The sequence below is a fragment of the Amblyomma mixtum genome, chromosome 3 (genome assembly GCF_055824585.1).
Source record: "Amblyomma mixtum isolate Tamu chromosome 3, ASM5582458v1, whole genome shotgun sequence".
In the NCBI taxonomy this organism is placed as follows: Eukaryota; Metazoa; Arthropoda; class Arachnida; order Ixodida; family Ixodidae; genus Amblyomma; species Amblyomma mixtum.
Window position 1 is genome coordinate 105,911,860 of NC_143014.1, and position 26,446 is coordinate 105,938,305.

At 46.9% G+C, this 26,446-nt stretch overlaps 1 protein-coding gene across 1 annotated transcript; it reads right to left on the reverse strand.

Moving 5' to 3' along the window:
- Positions 1–12,622: 12,622 nt before the first annotated feature.
- LOC149351254 (uncharacterized) lies at positions 12,623–25,020 on the reverse strand. Its single transcript, XM_089580535.1, has 4 exons — positions 24,883–25,020; positions 15,699–15,736; positions 15,171–15,211; positions 12,623–14,588 (listed from the first exon to the last, which is right to left on the reverse strand). The coding sequence occupies exons 1-4, from the start codon at positions 24,915–24,917 to the stop codon at positions 14,208–14,210; spliced, it is 495 nt and encodes a 164-aa protein (XP_089436661.1). The 5' UTR covers positions 24,918–25,020; the 3' UTR covers positions 12,623–14,207.
- Between the last annotated feature and the right edge of the window lie 1,426 nt (positions 25,021–26,446).

Consider the following 26,446-nt stretch of genomic DNA (forward strand, 5'->3'; position numbering starts at 1 on the left):
ACGATCCCGATGTCTAACCGCGCTCTTGGCTTACGCACTTTGTTAATTCCTTCTTGTGACCTTTTGCAAATCGTACTCAATAGCCAGTAAATGTGGCATACATCTCAAGAATATTGGCCTCATTCAATTAAAACAAAATTAAAAAAAAATGAATTAGGCGCTGGTTATTCGTTTTTTTTTTTCGTTTGAACCGCTACCCCCAACCCCCGAGCATAGGGAACTTTCTTTTGTGTATCCTACTGGCGTCGGAAATTTCGTGACGAGTAATAAAGGGTGGCGTTTTGATTAATTAATTATTCAATCGAAAAGAAGATTGACCAGGGGTCAGGCGTAATATCTTAATGAAGAATATACAGTTAAAACCACGCCTAATAAACGCGAGGACAGCATGGCGCTGCTCTTGTCCTCGCCTTATCTACACGCTGTCTAACGCTGCGTTCAATGTTCAATCAGTAAACCAATCTATCAAACAATTAATCAATTAACAATTAGTTAATATTCTTGAAAAATAGTTCTACAGAGCCGGAAGGAAGGCTCGATTGGCTTTATTCCTGCAGTGCAGCATTCATTTTGAACTTTTTTTTTCAACCTTCAGAACAGTACGCGCTAAACACGGTCGGCGTGTTAATTCTAACCACTAGTGCTCACTGATGGCGCATACGGCTAACAGAACTTCGGCCCTCTATGGCAGCTGCTACTAAGCGAGCGTTACCACGCTTAGAATGTTCATACCAGAGGACTATACAGCTAAAATTAGCGATATTACGCTTTGCATGTCTTTGTAGAGAGGTACATTTTTCCAGAAGAGCTAAGCCGCTGAAATGATTGTTTGATGAAAATTCGGAAAGAAGCATTTTTCGTAGCATAGTAGTAGTAGTAAAAACATTTATTGTCACAAAAGGAACAGTTAGAGAGTAGGCGGTTGGGGATAGATAGATAGATGTGGAGCTTCAGTGGTCGGTCTTCCCTAGTCCAGGATCCCGTTGGCCTCCGCCGCTGCCTTGGCCCTCGTCACCAGCATAAGCTGTGTGCTCGGGTCGGAGTCAGCCAGGAGGGCCTACCACTGCTCTAGACTAGGGCTATTTACCTTTGGTAGTAAAGGGCTTTTTTCACAGCCCCAGGTGGCGTGATACGTTGTGGCGTAGCGCCCACACCACACGCACTCTTTCGCGTATCTGTTCGGCCACATTTTATGATACATGGCTCTGTTTGGGTAGGTGTCTGTTTGTAGTCGTCTGAGCGTGGCGTGCTCTCTGTTGAGGATATCCGCCGGAGCCGAGTACTTCTTGCGCGCTCCCAACAACGCCTTCATTGCCTCCCCGTAAGATTCTGGTGTGCTGAAGGGTTCGACCGGCAAACCCGCCCTCCGGTTCGTGAACCCTCGGACAACGGTGTCTGCCATGAGATTGCCCTCAACCCCAGTGTCAGGGACCCAAATGATGGTGTGTTGAATGTTTGTGTTGTTTGATCATTGTCTGTGTTGGTTTTGTTCGAAGAGAATCCTCGCGACTTTTTGGCCGATCCTTCCATCTCTGTATGCCCTCGCTGCAGCCTGAGAATCCGTCGCTATCCAATAACTCAGTCCCTGCCGATGGGCTTCAGTTAGGGCTAGAGCTATGGCGATCTCTTCCGCTGCTTGTGTTGTCCTTGTGCGCACTGATGCACCAGTAATTATCTTCCCATTGGCGTTCACTACTGCTACCGCCCTAGCGTTTTCCATCGTTCTGTACTTGGACGCGTCAACCTAAAGAAGAAACAGATGGTTGTAGCATAAAACCTTAAACTTTACTTACTTACCTTTTATTTCTTCGTCTACAGGAGCCCTGTGGCAAGGCACGTGGCCTTCAATGGCTTCATCAGTGTATGATTTTTTGATACCCGCGTGATGATCCACACCAGCGAAATCTTCTGAGGCGAAGTCATGTTCGGCCATCTGTGCATCAACAACGCGTCGCTACAAACACACATGCGTCTGATCACGCAGATGTTCAACAGTGTACTCAGTCGTTCCTTGGACAATAAAGCATGCTGCAATAAAGCATCTTGCATTTTGCATTTGCTGGTAAGAAGAATGTCGTCACGACAGCCAAAAAAGGCAACACGTGTTGCGTTGCAAACTTATCAGCACGAGTTGGAGCTCGTATTTTTTCGTGGTGTCATGGTCGAACTAAACAAGCCACTCGGCAAGCAAATTATGCGCAGTACCTTTTGTGCCACTAGAACTTGTGCCTGGTTCGTCGCATTAAAAAAAGAGGCAGGTTTTACCCAGGCCTTTGTGTTCGGCCTGTAGCGTACAAAAACGTTGCTCCCAAAGCATCGCTGCGCGCAAGACTGGCGAATGGCAATGGGCCACAGCTGCCTTTGCTCCTCAGACAGATCAGGGTGTTAACGCAAAAGGTTGCCGTGTCTTTCACTAGTGCAGGTGGGGCCTTTTTAGGCATGCCTTTTCGACTGCAGCACAAGGTAAAACAGTGAAACAATGTAGAGCAGATGTCTGGGCAAGTTGGTGTTGATTGAACATGACAAAAACAGCCCACACTTTGACAGCACAAACAGTGCTGATGGTGTCTTCCTTCTTGTCTTCCTTTTTGTCGGCTATGTCATGCCTTTCAGTGTGAAAGCACTCATACGCTCACCAATTCCGATCAAGAATCTTGTCACTTACACTGTTCTTGTGCCGTTGCCTAGCAACCGCTACGCCATGTAAACTTAAAACACACAGTTAACTCCAAATTTGACCCAGCCGCGCCCGAATTTGAATACGCTCAGCACGATGGTGGCCTCCAAATTTGACCCGGGTCATCCACAAAATTTTGCCCCCCCCCCCCCCCCCCGAAATTTTACCCTGGCATATTTGGACCAAAATTAACGTCTAGCCATAATTTACCACGTTCAACACGATGATGACCTCCGGTGGCCCAAAATTTGGCCCACCTCTGAAATTTGACCTTGCTGGATTTGGACCAAAATAGATGTCCAACCATAACTGAGCGTGTCCGACAAGATGGTGACCTCCAAATCTGGCCCGGGCCATTGCCAAAATTTGACCTTGTCGAGTTGGGAATGCCTTCGAACTATAATATGTCTAACGATGTTAAAACCCTGACATTTTTTTTTCATTGCCTGTTGGGATCCCAACGTTCTTTTCGGGGGAGGGTATCACGGGCGCCGGGAGGCGCTCTTCCATCTCCGCGCTTACCGGAAGCGGGAGTTTATGGACTGCAGGGCCGAGTTTACGGCGCTACCTCGTTCATTCTAACCGAGTTACGCCGTCACGTTTGTTCGTTGTATCTGAGATGCAGTACCATTGATCTAATGTATAATTTCATGGTAGCAACGCCCTCGTTCGTAATAAGTGAGCGTTCACTATAACTGCTGCCGTTATCAGTAGGCTCGACTTTATTCATAAAATATTAAGTAAATATTTAGAATATTTACGAATGGCTGTACGTGCTGAGTACAGAATAGAAAGTGATGGTGTTTTGTTCGTCATTCAGAAAATCAGGATATATTCAGCAGTCATTATACAATGCCCCATATAATTTTACAATTTTACAACGGGATGAGAATATTTATATAGCCATTTTCCCTTCTACTTCGTGTTCTTGAGGCACAGGTGCCACCTATTGGCTGCAGTCACGCCAAGTGACGATAATGAAAAAATGACGGCTGATTTGGCGTGGTTAGGCAAAATGTAAATGAGGTGCGTTAGCACTTCATTTTTCACTTCAGTTTAGGTTTGAGGCATGGTTTCAAGGGCAAACAGGCTTCAGACAGAGATCGGACGAATCCGTGAGTGGGGGCCCTAGTGCTAGCGCACTAAAAGTGGAGGGGACACTTGAGGTCTCCCTTAAGGGTATGACGCGATAGCATTATTAATGGGTTAATGACCATGTATGCGGAATTGGTCATTCTCTAATTTACATTTATAGATCACTGAGAGTCCTCACACCTCTCCTGGCGCAGTTGTGAAGTGATTAAGCGATGCGCCACTGCCCTGCTATGGCAAGTGCTTCCACCGGCGAGGTTTGTGAGGCTCTTCCCGAGCAACCTCTCGCGACCAATCCTTAATTTAGCTGCCACCTGCCACGGTGGGCATTTTGTTCACAATCTTATGGACAGGTTGGGATGACGTCACAAGGTCGTGTGACCTAGGTGGTGCACCTGTCACCTTAGTAACCAATGGGTAACCGGTGGGTAACCGGTGGATCTGACAGCTAGTGGGGACATTGGTGAGGGGGGGTCTTATCACTATAACACTAAAACAAAAAAAATAATGAAAAATTGCGAATGATTTAGCGTGGTTAGGCCAAATGCGAATTAGGTGCGCTAGCACTTCGGTTTTCACTTCGGTTTCGGTTTGAAGCTCGGTTTTCAAAATCAAGGCGGCTTCGGACAAAGACCGGCGAAATCGGACTTAAGCTCTGCCTTAAGGATATGACACATCAGCGTTAAAGGGTTAATGCTCATACATGCGGAACTGGTCATTCTCTACTTCACATTCATAATCACTAGGAGTCCTCAAACCACTCCTGGCGGAATGGTGGAGCGCTTAGGCGATGCGCCACTGCCATGAGATGGCAGTTGCTGCCACCTGTCGAGGCTTGTGAGACCCAGGTTGCTCTTTACGAGCAACCTCAAGGCCATGGAGAGGCTATGGACAGATTATTACCGGCGAAATCAGAGAATGGGGTATTACTGCCCGTGCACTAAATCCCTTGGATCCCCTTGCCCTGCAGCAAATGCTGCCTGGGACAAACTTGGCATTGCCTCAACGAAAGACTGCCGGTGCACCAGGTGATAGATGGCCACTCGGCTTAACATTGTAAGCGGTGCCCTTACAAACCATTATGCATACAAAAATAGAAGAAAAATGGCAACATTGGGAAGGGTGAGCACCAAAATAAAGGGAGGAAAATCCTTGAAGCCCTGTACACAAAAGAGGCTGGAGAGAAATGCGTGAGCATGTCATTTGTCGCACTCGGAAATATGGAAAGACTCTATCTTAAACGTACAGGCGCGGCCATAAGTAAACGGAGCACGCTATTGCGTTCGAAGTGCAATCACGCTTTCTCCATTGGTAATGAAGAAGCGTTGTTTGTCTACAAGAAAGCCCACCAACCTCCTCTACAAGCATGCGCGTACCACTGCTGGAAATCTAAATTAGGTGACGCATGAAAAATATTCGAAGACAGTTTCGTGCTCCGTTTACTTTTGTCCGCGCCTGTACGTGGCTCACTCCAGCCTATAAGTGCGGGGATTATTACAGCATTAGCTATTATGTATACCTTGTGTCTTTTAGAGCGAGATCACTACTTAACGGGGTCAAACCAAACCAAGAATCTTGTGTGAAGCCTCGGAGTAACTCGGGTAAGTCGGATTTGTTCGAAGGAGCGTCACGCAAGCTGCAGCCGAGTGGAAAGAGGGGGTGACAATGAAGAGCGAGAAACGCGGTTGCTTGCGCATGCAGATGCCAGAAAGAAGAGGCGAAAAATGAATACGTGCTTTCGCACGTCTTCAAATATGTTAAAACCCTACCACATTTTTTCATCCGGTTTTAAACTTCTTTAGAGGTCTTCATCATTTTTCCCATCACTTCTGGCTAGGCGCGCTCCTGTTTTTTTTTTTTTTGAGATTGATTTGGTTGTACCTCCTTTTAAATTCGCCTTTTACATCTTTTGCACATAAGGACTGCTTAAACGCCTTTTTTCTTGTCGCTGCCCGTTTTAACGAGTCCTTTTCCTTGAAGCATATCTTTTAGCTGTATGAGTGGATGCGTTTCACCAAGCACTCCTTTAGTTACTGCACAATTTTCACCGCTTTTAGTTTTTTATGCGTGTCTTTCCCATGTACCTTTCAATATCACTATCACATCATAATTTTATGCCCTTTCGGTGCTCTCGCGCCTTTGTCTTGTTTCTAGTTTCTTTTCCCTGAATATGATATCCTCCATCCATCCTTCATGTTATGCGTCGCCACACTTCCAATGTCGGCTTTTATCGGGTTTACTAACGGTCATATTTTACACTGATCGCGTCATTCACCTCGTTTTTTTTTCTGATTTTGTTTTTGCCATTTACTGTTATTTTTGCTGTTGCTGTTTTTTTATCGCCTGACACGACTGCAGCTAATAGGTGGCACCGGCGGCGAAGAACAAGAATATGAAGGAAAAATGATTGTAAAAATATTCCATTCCGTAGTAAAATTTAGTGGCAAGTCTAGCGTGTATCTTGTCGCATCTCTACTATCCGTGTCTTTTTGCGCTAGTTACTACGTCTGGATACTCTCAACAGTTCATAACAAATGAGTGGTATAACTCACGGAGTGGTTAAATTTTTGCCGCCCTTTTTGGTCATCATGTAAGAAGTGAGGCATCCATCACCAGTAAAGTGGAATAGCTGAGGGTTCCACATAATCCTTTCTGGTGAGAGGCAAGTGCACAGATTCAAGAAAATATACTTGCGCCAGAAAACAAAAATTATGGCTTTAAAAACAACGGCGTTTCAGGGCTCATACAGGTCCTTTGTGCACAATAAAGAATGATTGTTCGATGCAGCTTCATATGAGTGTAAAGGGAGATTGCCCTTCGTCCTTTTCGCAACATTCTTGGTTGTCAGTTTATGAAAAAATTATGAGAGCAAACGTGAAGATAAATATTTTCCTCTGTGTCCAAAAAAATAGTGATGTCAATCCAGTTTGTGATGCGCTTCATCGCTTGAGCGTGTTCTGCAAGGGCGTTGGAGAACGTGCGGGCTTTGGTGACATCGTTCTTAGGATCGATTATTTTTTTGCAGTTGCCTGACTCGCCAATGTATGACGCATCATAGACTGTCAAAGATCCTTGCATACTAATCGGGGTTAACGTTGACGCACCAGACTATCTTTTATATGTCATAGCTTTTGTTTCAGCTTGCTGGATGGCATGTGTTCAATGTGCACGTCGTATTTGGAGAAAATTCATGTCATAGCCTTGCTTGTAACCCGAATGTCAGGCACACTCACGCACTTATGTAGCGAAACCTGTTCGTTAGCTGCAGCAGCCTATTTTCTCTTCGGCGCTTTTCAAGCAGCTTACTTCCTTGATTGATTCTCGTTGCTCCTTTTGACGCTTAGCTCAGCCCGAGACTTCCCCACCATCCCTCACCAGAGGCGCTCACATATAGCTACGAGGCTGCTCTGCGCTGACGTGATCCAGCAGCGGTGCGAAGTGTGGCAGCGGCTTGGACGAAGGCTTGTCTAAAAGACAGGCATTTTTCCGTATGCCCTTCCAATTAATTCGTACGATTCTGATCATCATGGCCGTAGTAGCTCTTTCCATGCCTGTGTAAGGCAGCCGTTAAAGTATTGGACCGCATAATCCGTTCGCATAAATTGGGATCTTGTAATGTGCTCCTATCACTACACTCTCTTTACCTCCCCCTCCCTGTCCCATCGCCCATAGACGCCACTGCATTCAATATGTCCTCTTTTCGCAAAGCGGGTTTATTGTCACTGGCACAGTTTTCTAAATGCCCGGCAGCATGCTCTCCTGCAAGATGCTTCGGGTCGGCGAGATTTTCGAAGGCCTAAGTGGCCATCGGTAGCCGCGTGCGTAGTTTCGGAGATCTTTGGCAAGCATAGCTGTGAGGATGCAATTCTAAATCAAAAACGACACTACAGTGCAAGGAGACTTTATTCTATAGGGGAGATGCAGCTGAACAGCAACATAGCATCTGTAGAATCCGCTGGAAATCGTGCATAAAAATGAACCGATTTTTTTTTAAGCGAGTTGTTTATGGGATCGGTATTTGGGCATTTTCTGATGTCCTGTGCAGCCACTACGGGAGAGAATGATATCTATGCGGCGCCAAAGGAAAAGAAGATATAATACAATCTTACCCAGGTGTACTCGTATATGGAGGAAGCCTAGTTAGCACAAAACTTTATATAGTTATTTATTTCTTATCAATATAAAATGACGTCATGTGTTCTGTGATAACGTTAAGCTAACGTTAAAGTTTAATGTAATGATGCATTAACGTATTGTTTCAGATATAACTGGACAATAACATTAGAGACAAAAGCATTTGCAACAAGCAAATGCAACCGATAATGTCTGTTTTTACCATTAACAATTAATGCTCAGTGTTCAAGCCATGACGAACTGTAATCAAAGTCAGGTCAAAAACTTATTATTAACATTCCTGGTAGGTTTTGGTAGTGTTTTAATTCGTTAAAAAAACCCTATTTGAAAAATCTGACCGTCCGTTCGTCCGTCCGTAGGTCTGAGGCCTGGGTCATAGCATCATAACATCTATGTATATTCCTGCTTTTCTGGACGACTCTTCAACTCAAGAATCAATTGTAAAAAAAGCCCGCTGCACACATGGCCAAAATCTCCATTTTCAATAAAACAGAGCAATAATTTGTCACGTAGAGTTACTTTTCAAAATGTGAAACTGCTTCCTTTACGCACGAAGCAATATTATAACGGATGCCAAGTTGCCAAGTTTTAACGCAGAGGCTGCTCCTAAACTGTAGAGCTGAAACAAAGAAAGGCTGTAGACACGTGGTCGGTGCAGACAGCCCCTGCACTGTCATCCATTCCAGGGATGAGCAGTGAGCAAAAAGGATGAGACGTGCAGCCTTTTGTCCAGCTGTCTCCCCAAACTGCCAGTTAAATATTCTAGAAAGTGTCAACGGTGCCTAAAAGCCTTAGACGAACCTAGGCCAGTTCGAAAACCACGCCATGGTGCATCCTTCTCGAAACGAGCGCCCTATCGTAGTCCGCACTTGACTAAGATTACGAAAAGGCCGAGAAGCTAATGCTCCTCACAGTAACGCGCGTTACCCCTTATAATCGGATACCACTCAAGAATGCAGCGATGAATGGTCCTCCATGGAGGCACTCCAGCCAATGGCGTCTACCGGTTCCATTGACATAGCGGCTAATCTAGCGTGACATCGCAGGTGACTGGCAGGTGCCTCCGTAAAATCGGATTAACCGCGATGTCCTGACAATCGGTCGACGTCATCGGCGGGAGGGCCTGCTTTGAGGGGTATCTGCTGCTGCGTTCTTGAGTTGTATCTGACTATAGCTAGGGCGAAGGAGCAGGTAATATAACCTTGCATTTCGTTGAGGCGCACATGCAAGAAGGCCCCTATAGCTCGTATCTGCTTGCCTGCTGTTTCTTGAACGACGAGTGCCGTTAAGTGATATGAGCTAGCACCTCACCAGAAAGAGAGACCTAAAGTGATCAGAGGAACGGGCCAATAGTTCGGCACATTTCAATTAACTCATTTTAACAGTCTCAATCTGACTCGTACAGATACAGCGGTGTCGAGATAACGAACGCATTAACTTGGGCATGACACATCACCCGACTTTGCGCTAGGGCTTCTAGATCACCTGGCGTTATCAGGATACCAATTACTAGCATAAGAAAGATACGTTTACCATTCGCGTTAAACTGGAATAAGACTCAGAAATATGAAAGCCTCCCTGGGCCTACTTGATTACCTCACTCGAAACCATTCAGGACCGGGCAGCACGCTTCATCACGTCTCAGTATAGATCTGGGCTCAGCGTTGCTACAGTGAAATCGTTTCTAGGCCTGAAACCCTTAACGCTTCATTGAACAATTTCAGTGCTTTGTTTTTTAGTCAAATTATATTTCAATGTTCTAGCACTTCGTGGAGACCTGTTCACGTTCCTTTACACTCATTTCTCAGCTTAATTAACTGCTTGAGCATACAGTGTTTGCGCGGCTCAACCAATGCTTTCAAAATTTTTTGTTCCCATTGCCAAGAAGAATGTAATAATCTTACACAACGCGTTGTTACTGAGTCATTGCAGATTAAGACAGGTACTGACTCGCCGCTTCAACATACAATAGCTATTTTCACTCGCACTCCATAGCAATGCAATTGCTTTTATTACTGCATTCTCTTCTATTTTTTTTTTAGTGTTCCATGTGTTGCCAAGTTTTGTTTACCACTGTCCAATTGGGCTGTATTGCTACGAGGCTTGCCATGTTTTTTTTTTGTTTTGATTTGATTATTTAACGTTGATACCCACAGTAAAGATCAGGTTCTTCTTCTTCTTCTTCTTTGCACCAGAGGTGCACCGCCAGAGACGGTTTGTTCCAACTTGAAGACTTGAAGACACAGGGATAAAAAAGGCAATAACTGAGGTTTATGTACAGATATTTACAGCGTACAGAAGTTTAGACACTCGAGACAAATTAAACGGCACAAAACAACCAAAAGGTGGATCTGGCTAATACTAGGGGAGGCCCCTACTCGGCGTTGCCGAAGATGCGTTGCATCTCACCTTAGCGCAGAACCCCGCTTCCAGCTCCGGGGCCCGTTTTTAAAGCCTTAAAGGCCCAGCCCACATTCGGTAACTTCCAATCATGTTGTGCTCTCAACATGATTGGCTCTCAAGGGCATGGCCAGCCCTCCGGCTTCAACAAGGTAAAACCACCCTCTCCACCACAAAATAAAAACAAACACAAATAGACGTTCGTGCCAGCACGTGCGCGAATCGATACCGCGGGGCGGGGGACACCCTACTTCCAGAAAAACAAACGCACGGTCGTGTCAAATGAAAATAAACACAAATATACATTCGTGCTCGGTACCGCGTGTCGGGTGGACCCCCGTACTTCCCGGCGCGTTCGCGAGCGGCCGCGTTCCAAGAACGGAGACGCTCCGCTTTGAGTCCCCCCAGCCGCGTTCCGATGACCCCCGCGAACGCTACCGATACCTTACACCCACTTTGATGGTCTTGCATAAATATATTTTCTGCCATTATTTGCCTTTTTGCATGCTTTTGTATGACCGCTGAAAACACCTGGGAGGCTCCACCTGCTTATGTAATGTCCCTAATTGAACCTTTAAGGAATAATAAATGATGATGGTAATCGATATGTGATGCCTGAAATCAGTTCACTGTGCCTCAGTTTGCATGAATCCTATTTCTAGTGCAATTGGAGGAAAATGTTTAAATGCTATTATTCTTATTAACATTTCAATTTGTCGTACGTGCCGTGGTGAATCTTGGAGCATAGCGTTCAGTAGCTCAGCGCGATTTCGCGGGTTCGGCCATATTATGATGAAAGCGGTATGCAAAAGCGCCCGTACGCTATGTAGATGCACGTTAAAAGACTTAAGAGGTTCGAAATTATTCTTAAGTCCCCCACCGGGCAGTGCTTCATAGCCCACAGTGCTGCCGGGGCACGTAAAAACGTCCATTTCAAGGTGCTGTGCAAATACGAGTACTCTCTATTTGTCCGACGCCCACATCTCATAAGCTGCGCTGGATGAGAAATAGGCGCTTTGCAATTTTCAGTAGTACTCTGGGCACGATAAACGCAAAAAACGTTTCAAGGGCAAATCTTTTAAAATTTCAGTTCTTTCGTGGCTTTTTTTTTTTACTTCAGAAAGAAACAAGCTTCTCGAGAAATGAATGATGAAGTTTATGCGGTTACTATCGCTTATGAAGTGTATTATCTGGGCCTTAAAAATTCTGCCTAGAGGTAAACTTAAATGGTATTCTGCACTTTTTAAGATTCGGTCATACTCAATAGAATCTTAGGAGGGTAGATGTGTAGGCCAGTTGGTGAGACATGAAGGAGCTAGACAGACACCGCAGCGGACACGGGACAGAGAAAGAAGACGACACAAAAAGCCAGTGTCTTTAAAAAGCCGTGAAGTTTCAAATAAAATTTTAGTTGCAAGTACCGCCCTGTGTCGTCTTCTTTCTCTGTCCCGTGTCCGCTGCGGTGTCTAGCTCCTTCAATAAAATCACCACTCACTCTTCAGAAAATTACTGAATATTAAGTACATAAGAGTCTGGCTGACGTCCACACTTCCAGTGAATAATATATTTACCGTAATTTCATGTGCGTAGCTTTATATAGCCAATTAAAGTGCATTATCTTAAATTTTGGCCTTCAGTATTAGCACGGCAAATTTGGTTTGTAGCTGCAGGTGTGTCGAGAAAAATAAAAATATTATTTCGGTACTACTGCAGTTCTTTACCTTCGACAAAATCTTTTATATATGAACTGTAAGATGAGTACGACACCAAGAATTTCCGGAATAGCCATCAGTATTGCTAGCGCGTTGTATTTAGTAAGCTCTGAATTAGTTAGCTAAGGCACTTTCCAAATTTTCTGTCCATGTCAATAACTCCTTATTTGTACCATCAAATGCGAACATTAAATTTAGTGCCCCTCTTCATATCCCTGCTCTCACGTATGTCCGTTTTTCTCTTGGCGCTAGTTGCACGAATCTCTTGTTTTGGAGTGTTTAGCTTCTATTATGCGTTCTTAGGTGTAGCTGAGGAACCTTAGGATAAAAAAGATCCTTCACCTAATTTGGCCTCGTGCATTTGAAGTTCACAATTAGTATAAATACGAGCGATCGATGCTTTAATCATAAATATGTATTATTAAGAAACTATGAACAAATAAAATGGCACGTTTACATTTCTTGTAATACACCCTAGTAAAGTTTATTACGTTTATGTGCAGGAAAAACTCGGTTTCACGGCAATGTTAACCTTCAATTGACTCCAATAAACTCGTCTGCTTTGTTGGAATGCATGCAGGAATATTAGGAATGAACCAGACTGGAATCATCATGCGGACATTTTATTGGCAGTGTTAGGTTTGCTAACATACTTCGCATATGAACTGTACAACAAAGGGCATGCACAGCACGAGAGAAATGGTAGAGCAACCAGTGCGTCTATATACATAGGGCAAGACCCACAGCCACAACAAAGGAGACACGAGACACCGCATCGAAACGTGAACAACCATGAACATGACCACCACAACGCGCCACGATGAACGACGTTAGAGCACAGACGAACATGAGAACAGCACCACCAAGTATCCCCTGAAGCAATGACTATATGCGCGTGCGCTTGCGTCGCGTCTCTGAGGTGAATCACAAGCCAAGCGTTGCGGGAGCATGCAAGCTCTAACAGGCTGCGCCGAAGGCTCGCTCAGTTTGCTGAATATCCGCCAGTCTAGTTTTTCACAACGAATTGTGGCCTAGGCTGCTGAGCAAGAGCCGACCGAGTGCATGCTGCAGAAAATATGCCTATGACGGGACTCTTCTGCCGAAATCGGAAGCTCTCCATCGAGGCGCATTTATAGTGTACTGGAATATTTTCCCGAGCATTACAAATCTTGTATCTAAGGCACTTACCAATCGTCTCACGGAGACGTTTGCCATCATACCTGCAGAACACTCACAATCACAGTTTGTGCTATCATTAACAAAATGCATATGCACAGCCCACCATGAGGGAAACAGCACATGCTGACACATATCGTCATATGGACTCGATTATTTGAAACAAATGAAATGTCTGGGAGGTCTCCTCCACGTGCAATTCTGCGCTCGCAGCATGCTCGTCTTTCCTTTTTGCAGTTTATTCTAAGCAGTGATGACACCCATGTGCCGCGCAAGCACAAGCCAAGCTTCTCACAAAGCAAAACTACCAGCCCACGCCACCAATTTCAACTGGTTAATGTTGCTTACATAACACTGCCACTCGCACATGTGCGTCGCTATCGAGTTAGCAGCGTGAAGCAGTGCGCACCATGTCCCGCTGGAAGAATGCGTGAAGCACAAATACGACCCACGAGGGGCAACACGTCTACGGATTGTATGGCAGTCCTTAAACAACAACGACAACACAAGAAACTGGTGTTGTAGCTGGCGCAAAGTTTGATGCCTTCATGCGCTTTCAAGCTGTCTTCGCATTAGGTAGAGCAGAGCTCAACGAGTGAACCTCATAGCCTGAAGCTTGAAGCTCTTTATACTCCTTCGCTTGTCTAGACTAAAAAAAAAGCAACAAGTGCAACCTCCCCCAACAGACCTCGATGAGGCGAAGTTTTTGCCCATCAAGCTTGAATCGTATTTTCAGTTTAGTTTGTTTCGAGTAGGAGAGACAATCTCTTAACATTACAAATGCCCACAACGGCACGTCATCACACAACTCTGCGCTGCCTTTTCTCCGCCCGTATGCTGGAGTGCGCTGTCTACTAGCTACTTCCTACGGCATCTGATTCAGCCTAACGGCGAAGACGGTAGCACCCACGAAGGCATCCTGGCAGGACAGGGCACCGCAGCATGTACAAAGGCATGCACTATCCCCGGCGCGTGGCATCAAGCACTTGACGTTTGGCAATCAATGACGTACGGCCTCAAGCCTTGGCCTTGTAAGAAGGAATCAACTGCGATGCCCGTTGGACGTCGTTGTCGGTGAGGAATGGGGCGGTCTCGACTCCGATGTTGTCGTTCACGTAGAAGAAGTCGGGCGCGTTGTTGCATGGCACGGCCTCCTCGGCGAAGGCACAGGTCAGGCTGAGCTGGTTGAACACGGTCTGGTTACCGCACAGGAAGCTGTACTGCTGAACCTCGGTGTTCCCGTCCGCGTGCGTGACAACGTTGCACACATGGAAGATCTGGCAGTTGTTCTCCACGTCCGCGAAGTAGCCGTTCTTGGCTGGGCACTGGAAACCCGTTCGGAATCCACCCACCAGGAACTCTGCGCCGTCCGGCAGCTCGTACGCCGCCCGCTTTGACTGTCGGAAAAAGAAAAAAGATAATGGGAAAGACACAACAGACTTGTCAGTGCCTCAAGCACCCCATGTGTTTTGATTCGATCGCGAATGCAGAGTATCTTCTTTTTATGAGAGTCCGTAACTAAACTTCTTTTCTTAAACTGTTCCCTCTGTGTCGACATCGTATTCTGCACAAACGAATGGTCATCTGTGATAACCAGGAGGAAATGTTTTCTGTATACGTTATGATGTAATTAAAGTTTTAAGAAAATTCAGCACATGTTAAGGACATCCAAGCGAAGGTGACCATGCTCCCAAAGATGCTATTGGCAGAGATAAACCATGACTATATTAAAGGCCTAATGATATGGTTTGTTGTGGTAATGCAGTTTAGGCTTAATGATTCGCGTTAATGCAGCTTCCGTTATCCGTTGCACTCACTTTTTTTACAATTAAAATTAGATTTATACATTGAATAAATTTACGATTAAATACATTTAAGATTAAATTGATATCTAAGTTCGCGGGAACCACGATCTTATTAGGCAGTTTATGTGCTGTGATAACAATTTCATAAAGCTGCAAGAATTGTCGACCACTTACCCTTGGCAAAGCGAGGGCAGCAACGGCAACAGCAGCTAGAACTGATAAAACGTTTTGTTAGGAAACCAAAGTACAAGTATTCAACGCACTTAGGCAGATGCGAACGCCGTCGAAAGGGTTACTTGATACCACATGTTTCTGCTCAGGAATTTCACCGTTCTTAAGAAAATGGATGACCATCTTCATAGCTTAATTCTTGCGGATGTACGAACATTTACTGTATCTTTCGAAGCAGTTTTCATCCGCCTCCTTGATCCACTCGCAATGAATAGGAGCGCGCCCAGGGATATCAGGTTAATCTCAGGGCACGAGAATCCTGTTTGAATGAATACTGCCCGCATTAAGTGAGGGGACAGAAAGATAGGCTCAGCACGCCTTCTAGGCGCTTAAACACCTTTCCGTTAAAAACTTCACTTGTTAAAGTTTCATTCACCCCAAGTGTACCACATGAGGACAATGTCACTGCTTAGCATTACGCCGTTCGGCATAATATCCACCGTCAATAGATAAAGTCCTAATGTTACTTACCAATGAAAGCCTTCATTTTGGATGATCGGGACGGAATGCTGAAAAATAAAATTAGGTTGGACATAAATAATGATGAAGGTACTCAGCTTTCTGTGAAACGAATTACACACATCCTCAGTCAGGGTCTTGAAGTTCAAACTATTTCTGATGGTAGAACTACTTAGTGACGTTCGGCGTCCTTTCACATTTTCTCCCTGAGAGTCTAACAAGTATCTATCCATCTTGCTTATAGAGTATACGAAATTTCCGACCTGCAGCAGCGTTCACCAAGGTGATGAAATTATAACATTATCTCTGGAAGTTTTCTAAGCCAATAAGCCGTTAATAGGCTGAAGTCATACATGCATTACTAAAAGGGAAAATTTACAGCACATTACATCCAGTTTTACATCCAATTTTGTAGACTGGTGATCCTGCACAGCACGTTTCGCTAGCTGTAGACACCGTGATAATGCGCAAAAAGTTGAGAACTCCATTCAGGACTTGCTAAGCGCTGGTTATATAACGAGTTAACTCCACGCGCCAGGGGTCAATAGAGTACCTGAGGTAATATTTATTGTATGCATCCACACGTACGCAAATAGTTTGCACGACCTTTCGCTTATTAAGTAGTTACCAGTCATCTATCTTATTGACCAAGGGCACCGCGCGCTGTGGCTGACAGTGACGTCTAGCGCTTTCTCGGGAATGCTAAAGAAAACACGTTCAGTGCTCTCATATGAGACGGTCTACAGTAGCTGCGGGGTCCAAGTTCACAGATCACAGCAGCCCCGACCTGTGGCGAGCAACGCGGTGAAATTTCGGGAGCAACCCTGCACGGGAGGAGAGCCAAACACGGAGGCTACGTGCTGGACGCTCCTCCACTTCAGGGTCGCCGTTTCCTACGGAGCAGTGTGCTGGACGCAGCGGCGGAATCCTCGGGGCAAAGCGCAAATCGAGCCCGCGGCGTAGTCCGGCAGCGCGCACGCCGTCCCGTCGAGACACGCGGCCGCGGCACCGACGGGCGCGCCCGGGCCGCACCGGCGCGCACTTGCGAGGCGTTATTCCGTGGCGGGCGAGCCGGCGACTCACCGGAGCGGATGCAACGGCCTACGACGAGATGTCAGTTCTAAGCCGGGACGGACCGGGCCACGCTTTTATAAGCGCCGTGGCGCCAAGCAGAGCGGAATCGGGCACAACCAGCTTTCACTCGGAAGAAGACGAGTCGGGGAGAGGCCCGCGGTGGGCGCGTGGAGAGGGGAGCACTCTTGTTTCAGGAGCGCTCGGGTCTCGGTGCGGTTTATGTTTTGCTTGTAACTCGATTACGGAATAACGGAGCCCCGTCGTAGCCCCGAGAGAGGGAGAGGACGACGGCGATGAGCGGAGGTCATTCACGACCTGGCTGGCCGGCCGACCGGACCTCGGAAGGCCCGCTGACCTTCTGGTCACCCCGAGGAATCCGTGTCGTGGGAGGAGGGGGCCGGGCCGAAGAAAGTGTGCACGCACGCGCGGTTCCGATATATCCGCCACGCGGGCAGAAAAAGAAGAGCGCGCTACACAATGCACAGCGGGACCCGACACTGCTCGTCTCCTGTCCAGCCTGCGTGGGGACGCTCGTCGCGGTCGGCTTCGCTCGGCCGCGCGGTCCCATTCCCGCCGATAAACGCGCCCGATCGCGGCTGCTCATCGTGGCGAGGGCGATTCAGTGGGCGGCTCCCGACGGAATTGTTTGCGCTTGAAGGTGTCGGATCAGAAAGGGCTGATCCCTTGCTAAGTATGGGAGCACGGGAAAGTGTTCTGTCGCACGTGTCAGCCGATACGTACGCCACCAGCACTACGGTTCGAGCTTCAGCGAGTTTCCTGCAGTCAGTTATTGGTGCTATCTCGGCCACAATTCCGTTCTCTGGATAGAACAAGAACGGTGACTAAATAGCAGCTTGCGCGAGCTCGTGACTCTGTCGTGTATGTATACTGGAACAGTGAATATGGAGCGCTTTCTTAACGTAGCGAACGCTATATATACGGCCACTCAGCGGATTAATGTAATAATAACCAGAAAGAAAACTTTCTTCCTTCTTCAATTGGAATGTACCATTAAGATTGTCAAGCCATGAAATTCTGGAGAAGTGTATTTTTCCAAGAGGAAATTGTTTCTGAACGCTGTTTTCTCGCATGACAAAAGACTGCAAAATCAAAATATCCACAGATTTCCGCTCGGGACGCTTGTAGTTATATTTATTGTCAAAAGCGCACCCCATTGGTTTCCTATCCCAGTCTTTACTCGCAGCGAGCGCTGCAAAAATTTTAAACGCAAGATTTTGCTACACATCGGAAGCTTGGAACATTCCCATCAATGTGTTCATATCAGCATCTTACAATATTCCACCGAAGCCTCACGATTAAAAGTGGTGTCCAACAAAGCTGGACTTGTCAAAGTTTAACCGCGCCCTCAGTAGAGATGCGTGTAATGTGCCCTGTGGTCTTGGTCGCGGTGCCGAATGAATAAAGCGACCTTAGTTGACAGCTTGTATTACCACGGTTCGGTACGCAGCGGCTTTCTAAAAGCAGTGGCATGAGGTAATGGAGTTCGCACGTTGCGTCGTACGCTGACTATTGACACCATTGTTAACTCGTCTTTCACGCCTCCCCAGCGCCATTGCACAACGCCATTGTTGTAAACGTTTCGTCACCTCTATAGACTCACGTGGCGGCCGTATACTAGTCGTGTGAAGCGACCTTCCATCCTGCAAGCTCACGCACGATATCATTCGTGATCGCGATTTCTTTGCAATTTCTTAGTACCGCGATGTCGAATCTGCCGCTCTCATGTGAACTTAAGCAGTCTAATTCTTAATACTTTTCGCGAGTTGGTATTGTCCATGGCTGGGCGGTGCCTTGTGTGTCTTACACCATGTTATCACGATGACCGAAGTGACGGGCACAGACAGTCGAAAGCCACTGTCACGTGCGGCATGCCGTGTGCACCAAGCCCCTTTACAAGCGTCAGCTTCCGCTTTCGCACCGACAGCACATTGTGGGACAGGGTGAAGCGACAAGTTGTAACGCAGTTAGTTACTTGTAAACAAACAAAAAAAACTTGGTACCTTCGTCAAGACCTTTTTTTTTTGCTGTAAGATAATCCACACGTCCTGTCTTTCCCAAGTGCACGAACCTAACTTCTGCCAGTGGCACGAATTGCATCTATGATAGGAGTTTGCTTGCTCGGCTGCGAGGACAGCTACCCATTGACGGTCTGGGGGGATAGAAGCCGCGACATCGCCGCCGCTTCACCACACTTCCCTTTCTTGTAAGATCCCCACTTAAATGATGCGGCCTGGCTTCCTGACTGTTCGGTGAAGGTCACAGTATGTTTCGGCGCTCTGGTGTCCTGAAGGCAATGCTGCGGGGAAAAATCTCGTTGTTGAACATCATATCCGTGGCTTCTTGTGTCACGGAAATTTCCAACGGGTGCAACCTGCTGTCCAGTGAGCGGTATTACTGCGGCCAGTTGCGCCACGCGTTTTTTCTTTCTTCTTGTATACTTGATCTTTTCTTTTCTGGCTTATCCCGGAATATTCCCTGCAGAACTTACAATTGAAGAGAGCAAGCTGCCGGGCTAGTTGGTGAGGCATTTTCTGAAGAAGTTAGCGCAAAAAACGGACGAGGGACAGAAAGAAAGGACACATAAGACATTCACGAGCGCGACAGTCAACTGTTTATTCATGCGGTCGTACAAGGCGTATAAAAAGGAAAAACGGCAAGCATGCGCGTAGAGAGGGCAGAACACAGCAGTCTAGCAACAAGTTACTAAAAAAATGAGTCTAAAAAAGCATATTCAGCGGAATACACGTGAGCAGATGTGTCACTCACACAACGCTCGGACAACTTGTTGATGTAATAAGCCTCTAGAAGGAGCCTAGCCTTACCATTCCCGCTCTTGCCAAGAATCGTGGTCTTCTCAAATCCTGCCCTACACGTGCTGTCACATGTAGCAAGGTGTCGCACGAGGTTCGCATTTGTGTCCTTATTTTCTACGGTATTAGCATGCTCCCGTATCCGGTCATTAATGCAGCGGCCAGTTTGGCCAACGTATGAAGCCCCACAAGAGAGGGGGATGCGGTAAACCACAGCTGTGGCACATTTCTTGTTGCAGCCCCTGCCTGCACAACCAGTGATGCGAGGGCAAAGCTTTGACAGCTTATTGGGTGCAGAGAACACCAAGGGCACATGGTGCCTGCCAGCCACTTTTTTCAGGTTGTGGGAGAGTTGGTGGACATAAGGGACCCCCACCGGCTTTGAAGGGGGTTTAGTTCTTTTCCGGGCGCCTTTTTGTTTCTGCATCAGTGTTTCAGCGATAGCTGAAATGACCGGTCCAGGGAAACCTGCTGTTAAAGGCCGATTCACACGACGGACCGTTCGCCCGCGGCCCGCGCACTACGTGTTCATGCGTCAGCACTTTGAGAGGCGCTCTGCCGGCCGCGGCCTGAAGTGCTGACGCATGAACACGTAGTACGCGGGCCGCGGGCGAACGGTCCGTCGTGTGAATCGGCCTTAAGAGTCGCGAAACCTGATCATTTATGCTCTGTTGAATTTTATGAGGGCTAGATTTTTTGAAGAGCAGAATCCAAGCAAAGCGAGGCTACAGCTCTTTTTACCACCTTAGAATGTGCCGAGTCACAGCTGAGCAACTCTTTGTTGGCTCTGGAGGAGTACAGTCGCGAGCAAAAAATATTAGCACATATCACTGGCGATCAGAATTGGGATATCTCACCACGCGGCGCTGCGGTTCGCAGACCTGCCTATCGGGCCGTTTCCATGTTTGCAGCCCACGGCCGGATGGCAGGAAGTAAGCTTTATCAAGCATGCACCGCCCGAGCGTCGAAGTGCCGACCCTGCGTGACTGAGCATGCATGCGGCATTTATTTTGGCTCGGTTATCATGAGCAAAGATGGCTTCTTTTTATTACTGTTTTTTTTAATGTCCGCAATGGTTTGTCAAAAGGAACTCGCGGGAACAATAGATGATAGCGCTGCTTTTAGCCGGTAATATTGCTGGTCCGTGACAGTCCGCTGAACCCCCCTAATACTGTAGAATGGGAACGGTCCGGCACTCTCGTTATCAGCCTCTTCGTCACCTGCAGCGCCAGGCGTTGTCATTCCGGCGCTGCGGTGTTCGTCATGTGTGCTAATCTTTTTTACTCGTGACTGTACATCCAGCAAAGATGGTCTCGGCAGAACATAAACTTCAGGTCTAAAAAACGCAGCACCTGATTGTGCGGAAGTTCATGGGTAAAAACTGAACCTTTCTCCAGTTGATTAAAAGCACTTAAAACCAGTGAAACAATATGGTCAAGGGATGTAAAGTTCCTTAAGGTCAAGGAACTTTCTTGACCTTAAAAGAATTAAAGAAATTATCAACATACCTAAAAACTTAAAAAACTGGCCCCCCTTGAATAGTCTGTGCAAGAAGGCGGTCAACTGAAGATAAAATGGGAGCTACACATGAGCCTTTACGCTATACAAATGCCTTTACGCTGCAGAAAAAAACTTGTTGACATGAGAGATAAAAGTGACCTGTAAATAGCATTCTAGTAGTTTTAAAAAATTGTCTACCGAGCGGGAATGAGAGCGAGAATGAGTGAGAGCGAGAATGATAAGGCTAGGCTCCTTCTAGAGGCTTATTACATCAAAAAGTTGTCCTAGGGTTGTGTGAGTGACACATCTGTTCACGTGTATTCCATTAAATGTGCTTTTTTAGACTACGTGTCTTAGTAACTTGTTGCTAGGCTGCTGTGTTCTGCCATCTCTACGCGCATGCTCGCCGTTTTTCCTTTTTATACGCCTTGTACGACCGCATGAATAAACAGTTGGTAGTAGCGCCAAGGTAGCGCTCGCGAATGTCTTATGTGTCCTTTCTTTCTGTCCCTTGTCCGTTTTTTTTTTTTTGCTCTAACTTCTTCAGAAAATTACAATTTAGGCATTACACGGAGTCGTCGTCTTATCGCAGGCCCTCACTGAATACTTCAGTACGACACGAATGCTGCCGCAAATGCAGAATCCTCCAAAGGTGCCTGAATTTTTCTCGTTACAAATTCCTTCGACAGTTTTCTTTGAACTTTCCAGTGAATCGAAAAGTTTAGAAACATTCGTATAGCATATTTTTAAACCGTATTCTGAGAACAACCTTCAAACTTACCAGCTGCAGTTAGAAGGGAATTCATCGCTGTGCAAGATGCAGAGTAAGTGAAGGCAAAGAAGTCAGCGCGGATACCAGAACCAAAGCTACAGAGCAATGGAATACCAACTAGCCCCTTTTGCCGCTTTTCTAACAAAAACGAGACCGCAAAGCGAGAGCGAACGACAGCTCTCGGCGTATTCCTGAGACAGGTTTGCTAGCGAGTGCTGTTCTTGACTGAAGAAGAAACACGATAATAAAAACTAATATGATGAGGTCAGACCCACAGAAGTGTGTTATACAGCAAACTATGCTCCAGCCATACGTGAGCATTTGCATGCCTGATTGAGGCCTACTTTGTGGAAGAACATACGAAATGCGCATTTGGGCGTCTGAAAGGCTTGAAGTGTCTACATTAGCTTATTGTAATACCAGAAAAAGCGCTTTCGTACCGTTACTTGTAGAAACTGATTAGATAAAGTTATGTGACGATCGAGGCAAAAGATCTATAAATGTCGTGATTGAATCGTCGGGTTTTTCATTTGACTATATATTTATAGCCCAGCAAACTGTATTTGGCGCTTTGTCTGAAGTCATTATTATTGGTCAGCGTTTCTCTTTTCTTTTCATCACTGCCGCGCCAGCAGATCCCGCATGACATGTCAACACAAGTTGGAGGGAGTAGCAGCCACCCGCTAGCTCGCTACTGGCGACACATCCTCGGGAGTCCCGACCATGCTCTCGTTGTCGACATCGCAGCTCTTCGGCCTGTGTTTCGTGTCGGGATGACCCGCGCTGGACAGTCGTCACGCCACCCGTAGGGCGTCGCGGTTCCTGTGTCCTCGCCGTCGAATTGTCAGCGCTGCGAGGCGAAGAATGATGCGCTCGGTGCCGGCGTGTTGTGGTGTGCAGCGGGAAGACAGAACGCTCTTGCAAAACAGGCTGCCACTCGGGAAGCCCACGTTGTCTCGCTGTCCTCCGATAACATCAGGTTTCAACAGGGTACTATTGCCAAGAACGCTTGTTCTACGTACGGCGACGACATGCGGCCGCGCCTTGTCATCCGGCTGTCTTGTTCGGTGCTTCGTGGATTCATTGAACGTCAGATGGTCCGCAGTCCACGCACTTTTTTTTCCTTTCTATTTTCGTTGCATACGCTCATTTCGGAAAGGCATCTTGCCTCTGTGGGTCTCATTTTGCAATAAAACTCTTTTTCAGAGGACCGTCGAATACTCGCCTTTTGTGCGATGTTAAGCGGAAGGTTTCGCATTGCTGCTTATACTATACAGTGCATCAATTCTTTCATGCCGCTTCATCCGGAAGCCGCAGCCTTATTTGAGATGGACTTTCAACTGTAAACAGAAACTCTCCGTTGCCGTCTAGCGATATAGAGACGAAGTAAATCATATACTTAGGCACTTCAAAGCATTTTTGCAGCCCTCCACCAAAAGATAATATAGAGAGAAATGGTTGCCTGAAAATTAATAACCAACGGGCTTCAAAATGCTTTTGTTATGCAATAATAACTAAAGCAGTTGAAATGATCTGTTACTTTTTTCTCCTTAGACACAACTGGCGACGCGTTGAGAAAATGCGATTGATAACAACAGAGTTGGTCGATCAGGAAGGTCGATGCCAGACTTGCGAAGTACGGGTCCGAAAGAACGAAAAGAAGTTCTTTATGGTACGAAGCAGTTCATATCTCGTAAACGGAACTGATTAGTAATGAAACTGTAAAAGGAGAAGGCGCAGTGGTAGAGTGTAACAATGTGGGGTAAAAGAGTTTGTAAAACACGGACGAGAAAATTCGCGACGGCATGCGGGGAAAGTTAGCTGCGGAGAGATCTTCAGTCCTTTACGCCAGAGGTGGTATTATAGTTGTGAAGAATGCAACCAGTGGCCTCTTTTTGGCCCAACTCCAGGGAATAAATTACGGTATTACTGCTTTGCTCCCAATCGGATGCGGAGTATTCAATCTTACTGCGGAATAGTGATCTATGCAACAATTGTTGCACTCTCACAGGGGCTGCAGAAACGTTACGGCGCAGGTACCGCAACGTGAGCCTGGCACTGGTCATTGATTTGCTAATATTCAGCGGCCACGTGAGAGATGTAAGGTGTAAGGAGTGGACCACACATAACGGAGAACACTTCAGCGTGTGGTATTGCGGATGACGCACCTCCAGCTGCGGTTCACTACCACAGACAACGTGACCACACAAGTATTATGCTGAGGCCGCGCAAGAAGACTTTAAATTATAAGCCTCCGCCTGTACAGCGTGACCATACGGTGCGACAGAGCCCAGACGATGCGGCAAATGCGCCAGATGCGCAATCCACCCGCAGTGGGCGGTACCACGAGACACCGCAGAACAACCCGCTCAAGGGTTCCCATTGAGTGTGGTCCTCCCTGCGCGGTACGCCGAAATAACAATAACGTGAGATGAATTCAAGGGCACAGTTAGGAAGAGGGCAAAAGGATGTTAAGGTAGCAATGCGAGAAATACACAAACTTTCGCACTTGCAAATGAATACTCCCGCTAACCAGAGGTTGCAATAATCGTAAGTAATGATGTGAAGGAATACAACGACGTCATTCTGGTAGTCAATTTCGTAGAACAATTATTGCCTGAAAGATGTCAACAAATACGTGTATGTCAAGAATGCAATTGGATGGTCCATTAATATAAATTAGGAACAAAGGGGGCACATTAACACTTCTTTTTGGGCGAGTTGGTGCATACTTGATTTGAAGAAAATAGCACCAGAGCATGCAAACCACGAAAAGACAAGGACGAGACTCGTTCTTGTCTTTTCGTGGTTTGCATGCTCTGGCGCTATTTTCATCAAATCAAATTAAAGGGGGCACAGCACCGAATTCTCTGGTACTCCACAGTGGACGAGACTTTATGGCGAGTTAAATTTACTAGCTGATCCTCTGCGAGAGCTTGGTTGCGATCTGAGCGACGCTAGAATCTTGCAGTTTTGGCTCAGCTTCCTTAGCTTAAAGAAACAGTTTCATGTTACTCACTTTTTACAGTGTTTCCGAAAAGCCAAGGGAAACATAGCTGGACCGGTCGGCCAAGAATGTCATGAACACGCGTTACGTATCGTTACTAGGATAACTGGTACTCGCGTACCGTTTGCTTGCCCTGAAGGACAGAAGGTGTTGAAACATACTGAGGGGGCAACGTTGCTAAATTCACTGAGGGGGAAGAAAATAACGCCCAGCATCGGTTAAGTTGCTTTTAGCTCCGCGCAAGTCGACCTTCGTAAATTTATCTTTCATTTATTTTCCTCTTTTAAGCCGACAAAAACCCAAACCACAAAATATGCATCGCTCGCTCATACGAAGGCGTACCAACGCCCAAGCGATGGAAGTGGGCGTCCGACCAGGGCAATTCGAAGAATCTGCTCTCTTCACGGCGCATGTACTGCGCGCGCGGGGGGAAGAGGCGAGCGGTCGCTGCACGGTCGCTATCAGCAGCCGGAGGATGCGGCGGCAATCTCGCGCCCTCCGCCACATGACGGTGGCGTCGGCGCCGCCGAGGCAAGGGCGAATCGCGGCCACGCGGATAATTGGAAACTTTCTCGATGCTCGCGAACAGGTCGCGATGAGCGAGCGTGGGATAACGCCGCGCTACCTCTCAATAAAGCGTCGGCCCCTCTGGCGCCCATTCAACAACAAGCCGAGATAAGCGATGGCCGCGAGCGTGCGCGGCACTCCTGGCACGCATCGCGGTTGCGGCTTCTTTCTTCTTTTGCTTTCATTCTTGCAGCCGCCGGACTGCTGCTTTGCATTCCGCGCGGAGCCTCTTCGATTAGTTCGGTTCTCACTTGCGGCGGACACATCTGGGCTCACACTAATTTATGCGGTGTTTGTTACTGAGTGCTCGTATTACAATATAAGGATAGGCCACAACGCGAATTCCATCTTCGTATGATGCACTGTTTGAGTAGCTGAACGTTATGTGCAGGGATGATTGGCGCAGTCATGGAGTCATGGACAGTTGTCGTCGACCACTAACCAGTTCCGTAGCATTCTCGCGACATATCTGTCGCCAAAGCTGCCTCTGGACTCCCTAAAATTTAAAAGTCTACACATCCTTCTCCGAGTTGAAGGACGTCCGTGCCAGCTGCACTTGTTTCCAGTCTCAGACTTTTCTCTCAGCCGGAAGAAGATAAACTGTTATCGTCTCGAGCTCGTTATGCTGCGGCATCGTGCTACGGCATTTACATATCGCCATCGACGCCTTGGCGCACGATTCGCCTGGCTACGCATATAGAAGGACCCAGCCCCAGCTCCAGGTATTTTGAAGTTGCTAACGAGGTTGCCTGCGATGAATATTCCCTGCGTTCAATGCGAGGATTATCCGAAATTCTGCGACATGAGGTAACGGCTGCTGAGCTGTGCAGAAAAGGAAACACACACACATCGGCAGGAAAAAGAGTAGTAAAATCTGCATCGTTTGCCATAGGCACGAATGTTAACACCGCTCAAAGTAGACTGAACCCCTTCTTTATTAGTGCCCCAGCTGCACCTCCGCTTGTTGGTAGCCCAAGTTTCTTCGAAACGCTGCAGACGGCTTCAGTAT

Excerpts from the sequence above, each read along its gene's own strand:
- LOC149351254 (XM_089580535.1), bottom strand. The coding sequence starts at position 24,917 with ATGTTTCCCTTGGCTTTTCGGAAACACTGTAAAAA. Across the intron at positions 15,737-24,882 it reads TTTCGGAAACACTGTAAAAA|CATTCCGTCCCGATCATCCA; the intron begins GTGAGTAACATG and ends TTTATTTTTCAG. Across the intron at positions 15,212-15,698 it reads CAAAATGAAGGCTTTCATTG|TTCTAGCTGCTGTTGCCGTT; the intron begins GTAAGTAACATT and ends ACGTTTTATCAG.